Here is a 17,747-nt window from a genome sequence, read left to right as displayed (position 1 = left end):
CACTACCCTATAGCCCATGTCCGTGGGCTATGCATAAAAGTATAAAAGTTCTTTGGTTTATCTCTTCTCATCCTCCCAGCCCCACATACAAGCTGAGGGCTGCCAACGCCCTTTTGCAGGGTGGGCTGCGCAGACTTTTGGCGCCAGGCCCGCGCGCACGAGCAGGACGTGTAAAGCTTGGAATGGGAGGGGGCGCGCGCTACCGGGAAAGCACGCGCGCGCATCCGCCGCGGCGGAGGGGTGGGGCCCGCTTGGGAGTGCGCGTGCTCGGTGGGAGCCCGGCTAGTACGTGGAGGAGGTGGGGGTGAGGAAGGAAGGAGTCAGGTTGAAGAGGGCTTGTGCGTGAGGGGTACTGCGCGGGAAGAGGGGCTCCTGAGCACGCGCGTGGCGACGAGACTTTGAGAACTCTCGCGAGATCTTCTGGTGCTGTCTCCTGTTTCTGCACTGCAGAAGCTGTTCCTGTCCGCCCGCCTTCTCTCTCACCTAAGTGCGTGCTACCACCCCATGGAAGATTCTGTGGACATGGACATGAGCCCTCTGAGGCCCTAGAACTACCTTTTCGGTAACTACTGGGGTGTCGGAGGGAGGCCGAGCAGGACCTAGTGGCTTTGAGTTGGGGGGCCGGGGGGTGGGGGTGGGGTGGATATGCGGTCGAGGCCCGGCTGTGGAAGGAAGCAAGGCAGGCTGGAGGCCTGAGAGAGTGGGAAGCTAGATGGTAGGGCCTTGCAGCCTAAGGGATGGAGAACCAGGAGGGGTGAGCACTAAGGGATGGGAAGGAGGGGTGGCCTGAAGCTTGGGGGTGAGCGGTTCGAGACCCAGAGTCTGGGGTTCCTTGGAACCGACTTGCTGAGGGTTCAGCATTGCCTGGGGTAAACTATAGAGCTCCAGGGGGTGTGTGAGTGCATAGGCTTTTGATTCTCTGCCAGTGTCTGGTGCAGGGCCCCAGATTGGTGCAGGAGGTTGTGTGGGCTCATGGTGTGGGGCGTAGGCCTTCTCTCAGGAGGAGAGGATGGATAGAGCCTGGCCTTGCTCTCCATGCCTCAGGAATTCTAGAGCCCAGACAGCCCCAGTGCTCAGGGGCAGGGGTGGCGCAGGCGCTGGGAGCACGTGGTTGCTACGTGGTTGGGGGAAGGAATGGTGTGGGCGCTATATCCAGGGCTCACTGGTGTCTTGTCACCCCTGAGCCCGGGATCCTGGGGCTTCATTGGGGCTGTTGGGCGGGAAATGTTAGGTGAAGTGGTTGGTAGCACCGGTATGGTGGAAGTCTTTGTGCAGGCAGGCCTCACCAGACTTCACCCCGAGAGGTGGGAATTGCCCACTAGGCAGGTGAAGATAGTGATGCTCACAACTAAAGTGACTTAAGGAAGGTTGCACTTGCAGGTAAATTGATAAGATCTAAACCACAATTCTTGACTCCAGAGCTGGCGCATTATAAATGACATTTCTTTAATGTGTGGAATTGTGCAAACAGCTTTTTTTTTTTTTTAAGATGAGAGATGTGCTCAGGTTCAATTTGGGTCAATAAGACTTGGTACTGTTACTATACTATATACCAAGGTTTTGGGATTGCGCCTCTTCCCAGGACAGTACATATCATACTAAGGAAAGAGCAGAATTGGTGTTCAGTAAACTTGTTGAAATGTTCTTTGTGTCAGTCAGGCTTCAAGTAACTGCAAATTCTGCCCCAAGTTTATTTTGTTTCGTATGCCATGCTGAGTTTTGTTAATTAAGAAATAACATTTAAACATCTGTGTACTAGTAACTATTACAGTGCAATTAAATGGAATCATTTAAATTAATTAAAATTTTACTCTGATGGTACTTAAAACAATTTGCTTATTAGTGGAATAGCTAGTATGCACTGTACATTAGTGCTTTTATTTCTAGCCATTTTGAATAGCTGGGTTTCTGATCAATTGATATCAAGATATTTTTTGTTGACCCTTTTCATTGGAAATATTCCCTAGGATATGTCAACATATTGTTGAAGTAACAGAAATGATGTACATTAAATTATGTCAGAAATTATGTTTAAGGCAAGAATAGACATATTCTAGGGATGGTAAAAGCCTGTATGGATGTTATTTGATTGTAGGCATTTGTGTTCAAGAAATCTAGGAAGAGCGGCCTTCTGGTAGAATAGTGAAAAATCACAAGTTAATTATTTCCTTTTTGGTTACCCATACTGAAGTTTCAGTATTATTTTTTCTCCATGTTATAGTTGCTTTTTTTCTTCATTTACAGGTTGTGAACTAAAGGCCGACAAAGATTATCACTTTAAGGTGGATAATGATGGAAATGAGCTCCAATTATCTTTACAAACGGTACTTAAACTTTTCAAAATAAACTACTAAACCTTTCTCGATTTCAGCCTTAGTTCCTATTCATGTGGCTTAATATTTAATTTTTATGATAGTATTTTTATAACTGAGTATTGTATATACTGATTTTCTGTATACCTGTGATACAAAACTTGGCATTTTTATCACTCCTTTGGTAATCATATAAAAATCCAGTTACACTACTGTTCAACTTTTCATATTTATATACTTAAGTTGCCTTATAAAGTCCTTTAGGGTAGTGGTAAATCTTCTTTGTCTCCTGCAGAGACTAGCCCATAGCTTGCTGCTCAACTTGTAGGTGGTCAATAAATATTAGATAATCATACTGTAGATAGGTGATGACATGTACAACTATAGGGTGTCTCCCCAAAATGTATACACACACTTTAAATAATTATAAAGGTGGTGTTTATTAAAATGCATTTCGTTTAATTGAACTATCGGCTATTAAAGTGTGTATGCAATTTTTGGGGGCACACTGTATGTCATCAAATGCATTTTTATGCATTTGTTCAAATTTATTGAATATGAGAAATTGTCAAAGTCCCATAAAACTTGAAGACAACATTGTGCACAAATTAGTTTTCCATCAGTGGTAACAGTGAAAAGTTTATAAGTAACTTTTTTTTTTTTTTTTTAACATAAGAACTCTTGGGGGATTGCATAATACAGAAACTTAAGTTGAAGTGCTGTTTTTCTGTTCACAGGTCAGGTTAGGGGCTGGTGCAAAGGATGCAAAGTGGACAGCACTTAGTAGGTATGTTATTTTTATTATCTTATGCAGCTACTTGTCCCAGCTGGACTACTGTCTTTATAGTAGGTTCAAAAGGGAATCTAGTAGTTATATTACTAATTTGTAACTGGAAACATCTGTTACTTTGCATATAAAACCTAGTAATGAGTGTTAGGCCCCACAGTTACTTTTTGTAAAAAATTTTGTTTGCTTTTTGCCTTGTTTAAGTAGTAGAATCTGTTTTTAAATACTGATTACTGTATATTAATGCCCTTTTTTCTGAGTTCTTGCTTCTGGGTTGAGTTTTAGTAGTGGCTAATAAATTTATTTTAGCTGTGGAGGAAGATGCAGAGTCAGAAGATGACGAGGAGGAGGAGGATGTGAAACTCTTAAATATGTCTGGAAAGCGTTCTGCCCCTGGAGGTGGTAGTAAGGTTCCGCAGGTATAGATGTAATTTATTACAGGTATCTTATTCTGGTTTTTGGTTTGGGCACTTGCTCATGATGTTTTTTATTGTTTTTCTTTTTAAAGAAAAAAGTAAAACCTGCTGCTGCTGAAGATGATGAGGATGATGATGAGGAGAAGGATGATGATGAAGAGTAAGTATGGCCCTGGCCGGTTTGGCTCAGTGGATAGAGTGTCGGCCTGTGGACTCAAGGGTCCCAGGTTCGATTCCGGTCAAGGGCATGTACCTTGGTTGTGGGCACATCCCCAGTAGGGGGTGTGCAGGAGGCGGCTGATTGATGTTTCTCTCTCATCTGATGTTTTTAACTCTGTCCCTTTCCCTTCCTCTCTGTAAAAAATCAATAAAATATATTAAAAGAAAAAAGAGTAAGTATGGATTCAGAAGCTTGATGAGGTTGTATGGGGGAGTTTTCTAAAATCTTCCTGTGAAATTGAATAATAGCTTTAAATAAAGGGTAAATGGTCAGTGGTTGTCATTTTGGGTTAAAGGAGCCGAGTTAAAGGATACTGTTGGAACTATGAACCTTTAAAGTTTTGCAGTGCATTGAGAATTTTCAGAACTATTTCCCTGATGTGTTTGACTAGGTACCGCAAGCATGTCAAACTTGCAGCCCACAACGAATATTTTTGCGGCCCAGCCAATACAACGGTATGTGAGAAACGTTTTAATAAAAAGTTTGTAACTTAATTTTTACAATATCCTGTTATACATAATTATTTATAATGTACTTACGTTCGCTAATGACTGATTACAGTAATTATGTTGCATTCATTTCCCTTACGCACCTTATGCGCAGGCGCACCATTTCTCTCCATTAATACTAGCGTGAATGTTTTAGCAGCCGATTGCCACATCATTAGTCTTGTACTGACTTGTTTGGTGTGCGCAACAGGAAATATTTCGCTTTTGGAGAACAAGAAAAATAGGTTTATTTGCGTTACGCTTATTAATTTGTGCAGTTATTCAGTGTCTGGTAAGTTAATGTTCAAGAAAAAATATTAATTTTTATTAAAATGTTTTATTATGTTAATGATTACTCATTTATTTCAGCCCTTTGTATTCAGCATGTCTCTATCGAAATCAAGTGGTAGCAAAAATAAACGAAAAATTGCTGATGAACATCGAAATTTTCAAGAAAAGTGGGAATTGGAGTATTTTTGCTGTGAAGTAAAAAATAAAATAATCTGCTTGATATGTAATAACGCTATTAGTGTACCAAAGTTATACAACATTAATCGTCACTATGAACAACATAAATCAAAATATGATAATTACGAGGGATTAATGAGACAAGAAAAGTTGAAAGAGCTCAAGTTGGGACTGAATAAACAACAGTTCATGGTTACTAAAGTATCTCAAGAAAGTGAAGCAGCGGTGCATGCAAGCTATGTCCTGTCTGAGTTGATAGCTAAACACTCGAAACCTTTTAGTGAAGGTGGTTTCATCAAGGAATGTCTAATTAAAGCTGCAGAAATTATTTGTCCTGGAAATGTGAAGTCTTTTCAAAGAATCTCTTTGTCTCGAAATACAGTTGCGGAAAGAGTTACTGATTTGGCCGACAATTTAAGTATTCAGATCAAAGCAAAATCATCTAGTTTTGAAGCTTTCTCCATTGCCTGTGACGAGAGTACTGATATTGGAGGCGTAGCTCAGTTAGCTGTGTTTCTTCGCGCTTGTGACACGGATTTCAACATTTTTGAGGAATTGTTGGAACTAGTACCAATGCACAACACTAGTACAGGACAAGATATATTTAATTGTGTTTTTAAGCTTCTGCAAAAATACAATCTACCTCTCTCAAAATTAACTTCTGTAGCTACAGATGGAGCTCCTTCAATGACCGGAAACAATGGTTTCGTAGAATTACTGCAAAAAAAACAAAGTGAAATTTATGACGGATCCAAGATTCATCATACGCATTGCATTATACATCAAGAAGTATTATGTGCGAAGGTAATAAACATGGAAAATGTGTTGACATCTATCAAAAAAATTATCAATTTAATAAGATCTCGAAGTTTAAATCAGCGACAGTTCTCTGCTTTCTTAAGTGAATTAGACAGCGAATATTCCAGCTTGTCCTACTATACTGAGGTACGTTGGCTATCCTGCTCCAAGGTTCTTAAACAATTCTGGGACTTGAAAGAAGAAATATGTCAGTTCTTAATAACTAAAAATCAAGACACAAGCCTGTTTTTTGACACAACATGGTTGCAGGATTTATCCTTCATGGTTGATATAACAAAACACTTATATGATTTAAACTTAAAACTGCAAGGAAGAGATCAGATTATTACAAACATGTGTGACCAAGTGAAAGCATTCAAATGTAAGCTAGTTCTTTGGGAAAAGCAGTTGAAAAATGAAGATTTAACGCATTTTCCAACATGCAACATGAACAAATCAAGTTTAGGTGAAATTGCATCGTATCAAAAATACGCAGAAAAAATTTTAAGCCTTAGAACTGAATTTGAAACAAGATTTGCAGATTTTAAGTTTTTAGAGGACAAGTTTTCTTTGTTTTCTTCGATTTTTTCAATAAATATAGAATCAGTACCTAGTCAATTGCAAATGGAGGTAATTGAGATCCAGTGTGATTCAGATTTGAAGGCAAAATTCAGTGAAGTTGGTGTGCCTGAATTTTACAAATATTTACCTGCCAGGTTTGAAAATACTCGAAAATTCGCGTATGAAATTATTTCTATGTTTGGAAGTACTTATCTGTGTGAGCAGTTATTTACAATTATGAAAGGAAATAAGTCTCCTGTCAGATCCAGAATTAGTGACGTTCACCTTGGGTCAGTTTTGAAAGTAATCACTGCGAACAAGATTTCCCCTGAAGTAGGGAAGATAGTAGCAGAGAAGAGATGCCAAGTATCAGGAAGAAAACATTAATTTTATCATTGCTCTTTTTTTTTTATACTATTTGAAATAAACCTACATTTCTATAAAAATTGAAGCTTTTGTGTTTTTTTTGCAGCCCACATAAACCTTGTTTATTTGGCCCATATTAGCCTTTGAATTTGAGATGCTTGATTTACACAGCATGTACTCACATAACTTGCTACCACTATAAACTCCATGTATATGAAACTGAACATATCTTTGACTTCAAAATGGGCTTCTGTTGAATATTGTTTCTGACAATTGTTCTGGTTCATAAGCTTGTACCTTTCTTGCTCCTGCTGCTAGTGTCATCAAGATTTCAGAAATGTTTTGTAGGCTAGCAAAAGGCTATTTTTGCTGCCTTCTGGTTAGCAATAGCTACTAGGCTCACTACTGTGTATAACAATATTTCTGGATCAGTACAACTGTATCTAGTTGTTGCAGCAGCCCAGACCGCTGAGCTTTCTCTCCAGTCTTGCACTCGGGCATGCTGCAACTACTATTTCCTCTCATCACAAAGTCTCTGCATTTTCCTTTCCATTGATCTAACTACCATGTCATGCACCTCTCATTGGGCAGGTTAAATAACCTCTTGGGCTGGTCTTTTGTCCCTTTGACCTTCTATTTAATGAATCCTAAATTGTGGTGGAAAATTCTCCATAAAAAATACGGTGTTTATTGCTTTCTCTTGATTTCTCACTCTGTATCTAGTTCTCTGATTATTTTTCATGTGTACCATTTGTCTTGCCAGTTAACTGCTAGCTCTTTGAAAGCAGAGCAATACTTTTATCAAATTACATTCCTGCTCTACAGCAGACTCTGCTGGAGAATATCAGAACTGCCTTAGAATAAATGCTGAATATTTGCTAAGTAATTTGACTTAATAAAATAGATGGCACCTCTCTGTATTATTTCTTCAAACTGCATGAAGACCTATGATTACCTCAGAATAAAATAATTTAAAAATTAGAAATACAGCCATAAGTTGCAAGGTCCTGACACAATAATTTCCCCTTGTCTGTTTACAAATTGCTATAAAGATTTTTTTATTACAATAACACGGGCACACATTCAATTAGAAGAAGCTTTGTTAACTTCTTCCCAAACCAGGTGGCTTCTGCTTTTTAAATCCTAGAGAATTGTTGCGTTGTTTCCTTCCTCTGGCATGTGAGGGAGATGGGACACGGAGGGTAGAGGATGTACTTTGAAGACAGGGTGCAGTTCTGGGAGGCACCTCATGGTGGCCACAGAGATGACCTCACGCAGCAGATGAGTGTTCAGCAAGTGATACTGGAGCTCATACAATTGGAAATCTGAACTTCGGACCCAGGGCTTTGCCAAGAGCAAGGCAAGTGGAGGATCTGAGGGCAGGAACAGTGGTGGAGTGGAGCAGCTGGGGCTGGGAGACTGGATCTGAAACGGGAGCTAAGCATTCATTGTCTTCATCCTATGTTAGAAACTGCTTATTATTCTGGGGGAAACACTGGTGACTGATTATTGTCTCCCAGGGATTATAATATAGTAGGAGGAATGAAGGCCCTTCCACTCATCCTCTCAAGCGCTGTGGGGAAGTGTCAGTGCCATGATGGTCAGGTTCAAAGCAAGAGGAATTGGAAAGAGGTGTCTAGTATGACTGAGGGAAACTTGATGCGGGTGTGAGTTAGGATGGTAGAATCAGAAGGAGAAGCTGGACATGTGAGATAAATGACAGTTCTTATGGACTGATAGATGAGAAAAGTAAGAGGGAAAACATGAAAACCAAGGGAGAAAATATGTCAAAGAAGGGATATTCCACAGAATCATAGGTCAAAAGGATTAAGTAGCCTTATCATGAGAACTAACAGCATTCTGACTCAAAAAGGCAATTCCAGGTGAGTAGTAAGTAGGCTGTAAGGTAGGAGATACTGAATACAAGGGCAGGTATCAATGAGGCAGGGGTGGGTGACAAGATCCTGCTGTCTTTGTCCCTTGGCAGAGGTTGGGGATGAACACAGAGTAGTGTTGGGAGGAGGATACCATTATCACCTCACCTGGATGACCATGGGTAGCAGCTTCCCACTGGGCTCCATCTTCAGCATGACAAAGGGGGCAGCCAGGTACTGCTTCTCTCCTTGGATCACATTGGCTGGAATTCCATCCAGTAGGATGAAATCAGCCTCAAAAAGAGAACCTTTCTAAGGAAAGAGGAATGTACCCATGGCCAAGGAAAGGGGGAGACAATGTAAAGACATTCTCTCACTTGCCATTATCCCCTATCAGTACCAGATCCCAGTGGCAGAAGTGAAGGAAGCACCAGAGCATCAAGTTCAAGTTCTCTTATTTTACAGGGAGGACTAAGACCCCATGAAAGGAGGCTTCCCTACAGACATGCAGCTTGTCTGTGTCAGAGGCAGTTTTAGGACTAAGTATGCCAGTTGATTCTGTAGCACAGGTATGCCCAGCGCTCCCCTTGTCAGGCTGCCCAAGCTCCTTTCCCCACCATCTCCTAATGGTCAGCTTTACTGGCAGAATCCAGCTTCGATGCTTTCCCTACATTTTCACCTCTAGGTTTTTCCAGCAGAGGACTCTACCCACAGGGATAGTGGGTTACCACAGCCTCCCTTTCCAGACTCAACTTTGGTTCCTCCCCTTCACCACCTCACAGACAAGGAGAAGACAATCAAGGGCTGGAGGGTGTACCTGGAGTTCTTTCTCCAATTGGGCTTGAAGCTCCTCCATCCCTGAGGGCAGCACCAGCCTGGGGGGCAGAGAGGTGGAGCGTCTCAACAGCATGGGGTTGGCGCCATTGAGGAACTGCTAGCCAAAAAGCTCATCATCCTGCCAGCGCTGGTGAACCTTCTCTGTGGGGTCAGAGTGGAAGTTAGGAGGAAGATATTCACCATAACTGATGTTCCTCTCCTTCAGGGTCTACTACAGGGATTAAGTCACATGACTCCTCCATACCCAGCCCATATATTTTCATTCATGAGGCCTTTGTGAGATCCCTAGTTCTTAAATTTTTTTTGTTTTTATTTTTATTTTTTTTTCTTTATTAAGGTATTACATATGTGTCCTTATTCCCCCCCCACCCCCCACCTTCCCCCACTCATGCCCTCACCCCCCTGACGTCTGTGTCCATTGGTTATATACATGCATACACGTCCTTTGGTTGATCTCTCCCCCCTTACTCCTGCCCTCCCTTACTGTTCCCTCTGAGGTTTTATGGTCTGATGGATGTTTATCTGTTTTTGTTCATCAGTTTATGTTGTTCATTATATTCCACAAACAAGTGACATCAGGTGATATTTATCTTTCTCTGACTGGCTTATTTCGCTTAGCATAATATTTTCCAGTTCCATCCATGCTGCTGCAAATGGTAAGAATTCCTTCTTTTTTACTGCAGCGTAGTATTCCATTGTGTAGATGTACCACAGTTTTTTAATCCACTCATTTGCTGATGGGCACTTAGGCTGTTTCCAAATCTTATGGTGAATTGTGCTGCTATGAACATAGGGGTGCATATATCCTTTCTGATTGGTGTGTCTAGTTTCTTGGGATATATTCCTAGAAGTGGAATCACTGGGTCAAATGAGAGCTCTATTTTTAGTTTTTTGAGGAAACTCCATACTGTCCTCCACAGTGGCTGTACCAGTCAGCATTCCCACGAGCAGAGCACAAGGGTTCCTTCTCTGCATCCTTGCCAGCACTTGTCATTTGTTGATTTGTTAATGATAGCCATTCTGACAGGTGTGAGATGGTACTGCATTGTCATTTTATTTGCATCTCTCCGATGATTAGTGACTTTGAGAATGTTTTCATATGTCTCTTGGCCTTACTTATGTCCTCTTTCGAAAAGTATTTATTTAGGTCTGTTGCCCATTTTTTTTTTCTCTTAAAAGAAACAATATTTTATTTTATTATTTTTTTAATAAATCTTTATTCAGATTATTACAATTGTTTCTCCTTTTCCCCCCCTATAGCTCCCCTCCACCCGGTTCCCACCCCACCTTCTGCCCTTACCTCCCCACCACTGTCCTCATCCATAGGTGTATGATTTTTGTCCAGTCTCTTCCTGAACCCCCCAAACCCCTTTCCCCCTGAGAATTTTCAGTCCACTCCCTTTCTATGCCCCTGATTCTATTATATTCACCAGATTATTCTGTTCCTCAGGTTTTTAATTCACTTGATTTTTAGGTTCACTTGTTGATAGATAAGTATTTGTTGTTCATAATTTTTATCTTTACTTTTTTCTTCTTCCTCTTCTTTAAGAATACCTTTCAGCATTTCATATAATACTGGTTTGGTGGTGATGAACTCCTTTAGCTTTTTCTTATCTGTGAAGCTCTTTATCTGCCCTTCAATTCTGAATGATAGCTTTGCTGGGTAGAGTAATCTTGGTTGTAGGTTCTTGCTATTCATCACATTGAAAATTTCTTGCCACTCCCGTCTGGCCTGCATAGTTTCTGTTGAGAAATCAGCTGACAGTCGTATGGGTGCTCCCTTGTAGGTAATTAACTGTTTTTCTCTTGCTGCTTTTAATATTCTCTCTTTGTCTTTTGCTCTTGGCATTTTAATTATGATGTGTCTTGGTGTGGTCCTCTTTGGGTTCCTTCTGTTTGGGGTTCTGTGCGCTTCCTGGACTTGTAAGTCTATTTCTTTCACCAGGTAGGGAAAGTTTTCTGTCATTATTTCTTCCAATAGGTTTTCAGTATCTTGCTCTCTGTCTTCTTCTGGCACCCCCATAATTCTGATGTTGGTACGCTTGAAGTTGTCCCAGAGTCTTACACTATCTTCAACTTTTTGGATTTTTTTTTTCTTTTTGCTTTTTCGGTTGAGTGTGTTTTGCTTCTTTGTATTTCAATTCTTTGACTTGATTCTTGTGTTCCTCTAGTCTGTTTTTGGGTCTCTGTATAATATTTTTTATTTCAGTCAGTGTATGTTTAATTTCTAGTTGGTCCTTTTTCATATCTTCGAGGGTCTCGTTATATTTATCGGCCTTTTCTAGGATATTCTTAAAAAGCCTTATAACCGTGGTTTTGAATTCTATATCCAGTTGTTTGTTTTCCTCTATTTCTTTCGTTTGTGATCTGTTTCTTTGACATCGCATTTTCACTGCTTCCCTGAGTTGGTAGGGTAGATTTGTGTGCTAGGTTTCCTATATGGCCCAGTGGGTTGGCCTCCCCAGTTAACCTGAGGTGGACACTCTTGGTGCACCCCTTTGTGGACTGTGTGTACAGCCTTGTTGTAATTAAGTCTTGATTGTTGTTGGTATCACTGGGAGGAATTGACCTCCAGGCCAGTTGGCTGTAAGGATCAGCTGTGTCTATGCTGGGAGAAGTTCGGTGCTGGAGACAGCCTTATAGGATTAGACTTGCCAAATTGCAATAGCCTCTGTGCTCAGCTTGGATGGGGTGGAATCTCAGGGCGGAGCAGAGAGTCTTGGCTTCCCGTCAGCCTTGCCCTTGCGCGCACGCGCACGCCTTCAGACCTCTGCCTTCCCCGGCTCCTGAGTCTCCGCCCGAGAGTCCAGATTCCCCCCACAAGAGCGTGGGTTTCCAGGGGCTCGCCTGGAACTGGGGTTCAGTGCAGTCAGAACTGGGGTTCAGTGTGGTCGGGGGCTTCCTTCCCCCTTCCGCCAGAGAAAGTCAGCCAGGCTCTCAGCCGCCCTTCCTCTCTGCGTGCACAAAGACCATTTGCTGTACCTCCAATTCTCTGTGAGCTTTTCTCTTTCCTTCTAGTTGTAGAATTTTTTACTCAGCCAGCTTTCCTGTGGTTCTGGATGGTGTCCGTTCTTTTAGTTGTAGTTTTGAAATTGTTGTGCGAGGCAGCAGTTTAGGTGCTTACCTATGCTGCCATCTTGGTTTCTCTCCTGTTGCCCATTTTTTGATTGGGTTGTTTATTTTGTTAAGTTGTATGAGTTCCCTGTAAATGTTGGAGATTAAACCTTTATTGGTGATAACATTGGCAAATATGTTCTCCCATGCAGTGGGCTTTCTTGTTGTTTTTAAATTATTTTTTGGCAAGAAGTTTTGGAGACTATTCAATGTGATACATGCCTCTTCAATAGGGTCATCAAGGGGTTATGAGGCTCCCATCCAGGGCAGTCTTTTGTCCCCAGAAGATCTGATCAAAATCTTCCAGGAGTTTTCAGGGCCTAGGAGGGTGTAAACATATTTGAGGTCCATCTCCATAAGCCTAGAGCAGATACCTAGGATGAAACCATCAATTTACCAAATCCTACCTGTTTCTGGATCCACCAGCTCCACTCCATTCTGACCATTTCCTCACCCTGCAATCACTGTTCATTCATAGTGAAGCCTCTTCTGCTCATAGAATCTCATATTTGGAGGTAGATCATCTATAGTGCCTTCAGCAGTTGTCTTGGGTAACCTTTCCTTCCAGGTGGCCCAGCTAGGATATGGGGACAAAGGTTAATGGAGGGGGTAGAAGTCATTGATGGAGAAAGTTGTCAGGGAAGGGGGTACAGCTGGGAGGCTTCTAATAAGGTGGTCACCAGTAGGTTTGCTGTCTTTCCTCCAGTTCCTTTTCTCGATGGTTCTGGAGCACATCCAAGGTATTGTTTCCTGCCAGGCAGGCTGTGGAGACATCAAAGCAATTCTCTTCAATGCTTTCTTCAGTTTCATGCTATGCTCTGGCTTCGTCCAATATCCTGTTTTTTTATTTTTATTTTTAAACTAGAGGCCTACTGCATGAAATTTGTACACTCGGGGGGTTCCCTCAGCCTGGCCTGCACACTTGCAGTCTGGGAGCCCCTGGGGAGCCAGCCCAAGCTGTCAGTCGGACATCCTTAATGCTGCTGCGTAGGCAGGAGAGGTTCCCACCACCGCTGTTGCACTGGCCCGCTGTGAGCCCAGCCTAGGGCTTCTGGCTGAGTGGTGCTCCCCATCTGGGAGCACACTGACCACCAGGGGGCAGTTCCTGCATTGAGCGTCTTCCCCCTGGTGGTCAGTGCGCATCATAGCAACCGGTCATTCCACCATTTGGTCAATTTGCATATTAGCCTTTTATTATATAGGACTAGAGGCCCTGCACACTCTCGCAATCCGGGACCCCTCAGGGGATGTCTGACTGCCGGTTTAGGCCCTATAAACTGGTAGTCTGACATCCCTCTTGCAATCCGGGACTGCTGGTTCCTAACTGCTTGCCTGCCTGCTCGCTCCTAACCGCTAGCCCCTAATCACTCTGCCTGATTGCCCCTAATTGCTCGCCTGCCTGATCGCCCCTAACTGCTCACCTGCCTGCCTGCCTGATCACCCCTAACTGCTCTGCCTGCCTGCCTGACCCACCCTAACCACTCTGCCTGCCTGTCTGATCGCCCCTAACTGCTTGCCTGCCTGCCTGCCTGCTCAGTGCATGTCATAGCGACCGGTCATTCTGCTGTTCGATCGATTTGCATATTACCCTCTTATTATATAGGATTGTTGACAGTATTATAAATGTTCTCCAGTTATTACCTCCTTTTACTCCTCCTCCCAGCCCCTGCCCTATATGAGGTCTTCACCACACTATTGGATGTATCCATTGGTTATGCATGTATGTACATAAATTCTTCGGTTAAGCTCTTCCCATCTCAACCTCCATCCCCACCCCCACCTCTGAGTATGTCAGTCTGTTCCATGCCTCTGACCTTTTTTTGTTCATTAGTTTATTGTGTTCATTAGATTGCACTTATAAGTGAGATCATGTGATATTTGTCTTTCTCTGACTGGCTTATTTCACGCAGCATAATATTGTCCCATTATTACCCTTTGCAACAGCAGGTCTATCCATGCTGTTGCAAAGGGTAAGAAAGCCTTCTTGTTTACAGCTGCATACTATTCCATTGTGTAAGTATACCACAGCTTTTTATCTACTCATCTAATCATGGGCACTTGAGCTGTTTCCAGATCTTAGGCATTGTAAATAATGCTGCAATGAACATAGGGGTGAATATATTTTTTCTGATTGGTGTTTAGGGTTTTTTAGGATATATTCCTAGAAGTGGGATCCAAATCTCCTGTTTCTTAACTGTATGGCATCATACTCCTTTGCTTTTTTTTTCTTGCTCTGTCTCCCCTGCTTAATTCTTTAGTCATTCATCTTCATCCTCTCCATTTTCTTGATTTCACCAATCTCCAATATCATATTTGTCCCAAGAGGAAAATCCAATATTTTGATGCCTTATTTTAACCATTAACTCAAAATTTTCTATCACTGTTCTTCATTACAGTAGCTATAAACTTCATTCTTAATCAGCTGAAATGTCCACACCGTCCACACCTATCCTACACCATCCCATATTCCTTTGTTACTTTCCCCTGTCCTGGTCCTCCCCTGTCCACACCTTAAGCTGTTCTCCAATATGACATCTTTCAAGTTAGGCACACTTACATACTCTGACCTCAACCTACTTCCACTGTCACCTGTTCCTTGGGATAAGGTATTCTATGTGTGCCAAACCAAGTAGTAGACCCACATTGCTACTTTACCTGGCTTCACCTCACCTATCCTCAACTTCACATAGTTTATAGTTGGCAACCTGGCTTAATCCTGCCCTCATCGGTACCTATACTTACTTTTGCCTCAAAGACATTTTAGTTCAGGTTTCCAGTCTTACCTGTCATTTCCCTCAATTGTCTCTCGTACTTATTTCCTAAGGTGGCAGATTCTGTTTGCTGTCCTCATTCATCCCCACCCCAGTCAGTGTACTTCCTGTCCTCACAGTTGTTTTTCATGTTTTCTCACCCAAACCAGCTCTTCACATCATATTATTTGTTGCTTCCCTTCCCTGCCTCCTCTCAGGGTTCCCATGTACTAGCCTTACCTGTCCTTGTCCCAAATTGCTCCCAGTCACATGGAGATCTCCTGTCCAATTTACTTTAGCTCTTCTGTTTCCCAGCATGGATGCCCCTCCCATTCCCTCTGTTCACCTTTTGGGGAAGTGGGATGTACACATCACTCATTTCCCTGTCCAGTCTCACTTCTAGCCCTTTTAATTCTATGCATAACTTTTCTCTTGTTTCCTGTCTTGTCCACCTTTAACCTGCTGAGCATGTACCTTTTCAATCCCTAGGACCTTCCTCAGTGCTATCCCTGTCTCCCCCGAACTCCAGTAATCCTTGGGTCCCCCACCCACTTCCCTGAGGCGGCCCCTCACCGGTGCCCTCAGGCAGGGTCAGCAGGCCCTTGCCCTGCACCCAGCGGTAGCAGGGGAAGGCGGCCTCCTCTAAGGCTCCTGGGCCCTGCACAGTGATGCAGTCGCAGAACCAGGCGTCATGGTGTTTGTGCAACTTCACGAACTGCAGTGGCCCCAAGTACTCAGGAACTTCCTGCTCAAACTCCTCCACCTGTGGGGACCAGAACCCGGTGGGACTTAGTAGCGGGGACCCGGGAGAGGATGTTTAACTGAGGCTGTGGGGTCCTTTGTGGAGTCCAGTGACAAGGCCTCCAGATACAGCATTGCCTCTTCCCAACACCTGTGCTGTGGTCTCTGACGCACATTTGATTTCTGAGAGAGCGAGAGAGAGAGAAAAATCAATGAGAAAGAATCATCCATCAGCTATCTCCTGCACACTCCCTATTGTGGATTGAGCCTGCAACACGGGAATGTGCCCTGATTGGAATTGAAAGGTGGCCTCTTGGTTCATAGGTCCATGCTCAACCACTGAGCCACACCGGCCAGGCTGAAGGAACTTCTTGAGGGACACTACAGAATTCAGGGATAAGTCAGAGTATTTTCTGTAATAAGACTTTTGGCGTCCATGCACCTAGAGTAGGTAATGCATCCCTCTTCTCCCTTTTTTTATCCACATCCCCTTTCCAAGACAGACAACCAATGTCAAAATCTGCTGTTTCTGCTTGCCCACTCCTTTTTGTTGATAGGATTGCTTCATATGGCTTGGGTCATTTCTTCCACAAAAATGAGGTCTCACTCTACATTTTACTTTCCACAGTTAACAATACATGGCCCTGGCTGGTGTGGCTCAGTTGGTTGGAGAATCGTCCAGTACATGGAAAGGTTTTGTGTTTGATTCCCGGTCAGGGCACATACCCAGGTTACAAGTTTTATCCCTAGTTGGGGTGTGTACAGGAGGCAACCAATTGATATCTCTCTCTCTCTCTCTCTCTCTCTCTCTCTCTCTCTCTCTCTCTCTCTCTCTCTCTCTCTCTCTTTCTCTCTCTCTCTCTCTCCTGAGATCACTCCTGAATTGCACATGTAAAGATATCACAGGCTACCAACAACTTTGAAAATGGAATTGACACAAGCTACCACCCAGGTTCCAGACTTGCCATTGGGTGGTACACACGTGGGACAGATCTAAATAGCATTAAAAAAGTCTGGAAAACAAAGCTGGCATTAAAACCACCACCACAGAAGACTGATGGGAATTTGCTACTTAAACCCAACCAGCCCAACAGCCTGATAAAACAAAAATATCAGCATTCTCTAACAAGATTGAGTCTCATACCACTACATTCAAAACACCCAGAATATAATCCAAAATCCTTGGGCAGGTGGCCACCTGTGGCTGAGTAGCACTCTCATTTTGTGTAAAGCAAGTACGCTCAGAGCTTCCCTTCAGCAAGGGCTGTGGATGGGGCAGACTTCCATATAAGGGGACAAAAGGCATAATGATTGCCATTTGGACACACAGCTGCACTAAACCTTGGTTGGACAACCATGCCATACACTTTCACCCCCCTAAGCCTTTATATGGCCTACTCCTTTTTCCTGGAATGTCTTTTCCTCTTCTCTGCCTAGAAAACTTGTATATGTTCTTTAAAACCAGCACAAAGACTAAGTTGCTCCCTCCCTTCCCAGTCCTCACTGCCCTCACTGCCCAACAACCTCGATTCAAACATTTAATATGCTGTTTGACACTGCTTGTCTATGCATTTGTCTCCTCAGACAGACAGCAAGCTCCCAAGGGATGGATTCAGAAGATACTCATTGCTGCATTCCCACTATCAAACACATTCATTCATGCATTCAGTTAGTCATTCAGCAAATATTAATTAAATGTCCACTGTGTATCAGTCACTGTACCCGCCACTGGGATGCAAATGTGAGCAAGTCAGATAGGCCTCTGATCTTTCTCAGACATTAAGGTTTTCACATATACAAAGCAGTGGACAGTTAACTGGGCCATAAACTACCCCTCTATAATAACTCCAAGAGGCACCTCAAACTTGGTTTGTCAAAGAGCAGGTTTATCATATTCCCCAGTCTTTCCACTCCTTATGAGTCCCACATCTCAGTAAATGACATCATCCTATAGCTGGTTGCCTGAGCCAAGAACCAGGGCATCATACTGGATCAATCTTTCTCCCCCTCCCTCT

At 42.9% G+C, this 17,747-nt stretch overlaps 1 protein-coding gene and 1 pseudogene across 3 annotated transcripts; one reads left to right on the top strand and one right to left on the bottom strand.

The window, feature by feature from the left end:
• Window positions 1-261: 261 nt before the first annotated feature.
• Window positions 262-6,496, top strand: LOC308254344 (general transcription factor II-I repeat domain-containing protein 2-like). 2 transcript variants are annotated; one of them, XM_080680322.1, is made up of 7 exons: window positions 262-562; window positions 2,245-2,324; window positions 3,050-3,099; window positions 3,409-3,518; window positions 3,608-3,675; window positions 4,127-4,190; window positions 4,593-6,496. In XM_080680322.1, the coding sequence occupies exons 3-7, from the start codon at window positions 3,075-3,077 to the stop codon at window positions 6,435-6,437; spliced, it is 2,112 nt and encodes a 703-aa protein (XP_080536448.1). In that variant the 5' UTR covers window positions 262-562; window positions 2,245-2,324; window positions 3,050-3,074; the 3' UTR covers window positions 6,438-6,496. The 2 variants fall into 2 exon arrangements, with proteins under 2 accessions (XP_080536448.1, XP_080536449.1); XM_080680323.1 differs by lacking the exon at window positions 3,409-3,518 and having other exon boundaries at window positions 284-562.
• Window positions 6,497-7,559: 1,063 nt separating this feature from the next.
• Window positions 7,560-17,050, bottom strand: LOC308252592 (polyunsaturated fatty acid lipoxygenase ALOX12-like; annotated as a pseudogene). The gene is made up of 6 exons: window positions 16,877-17,050; window positions 15,565-15,754; window positions 12,500-12,615; window positions 9,108-9,268; window positions 8,459-8,602; window positions 7,560-7,841 (listed from the first exon to the last, which is right to left on the bottom strand). The product of its transcript is annotated as a polyunsaturated fatty acid lipoxygenase ALOX12-like (transcript).
• Between the last annotated feature and the right edge of the window lie 697 nt (window positions 17,051-17,747).

This window comes from Plecotus auritus (assembly GCF_963455305.1).
Source record: "Plecotus auritus genome assembly, chromosome: 7".
In the NCBI taxonomy this organism is placed as follows: domain Eukaryota; kingdom Metazoa; phylum Chordata; class Mammalia; order Chiroptera; family Vespertilionidae; genus Plecotus; species Plecotus auritus.
This window is presented reverse-complemented; position numbering and strand designations above follow the sequence as displayed.

What these genes read in the sequence shown, in the direction of transcription:
- LOC308254344 (XM_080680322.1), top strand. Translation starts at nt 3,075, where the DNA reads ATGCAAAGTGGACAGCACTTAGTAG. An exon ending in GTGGTAGTAAGGTTCCGCAG is followed by an intron (nt 3,519 to 3,607) that starts GTATAGATGTAA and finishes TTCTTTTTAAAG; the next exon opens with AAAAAAGTAAAACCTGCTGC. An exon ending in GCGGCCCAGCCAATACAACG is followed by an intron (nt 4,191 to 4,592) that starts GTATGTGAGAAA and finishes CATTTATTTCAG; the next exon opens with CCCTTTGTATTCAGCATGTC.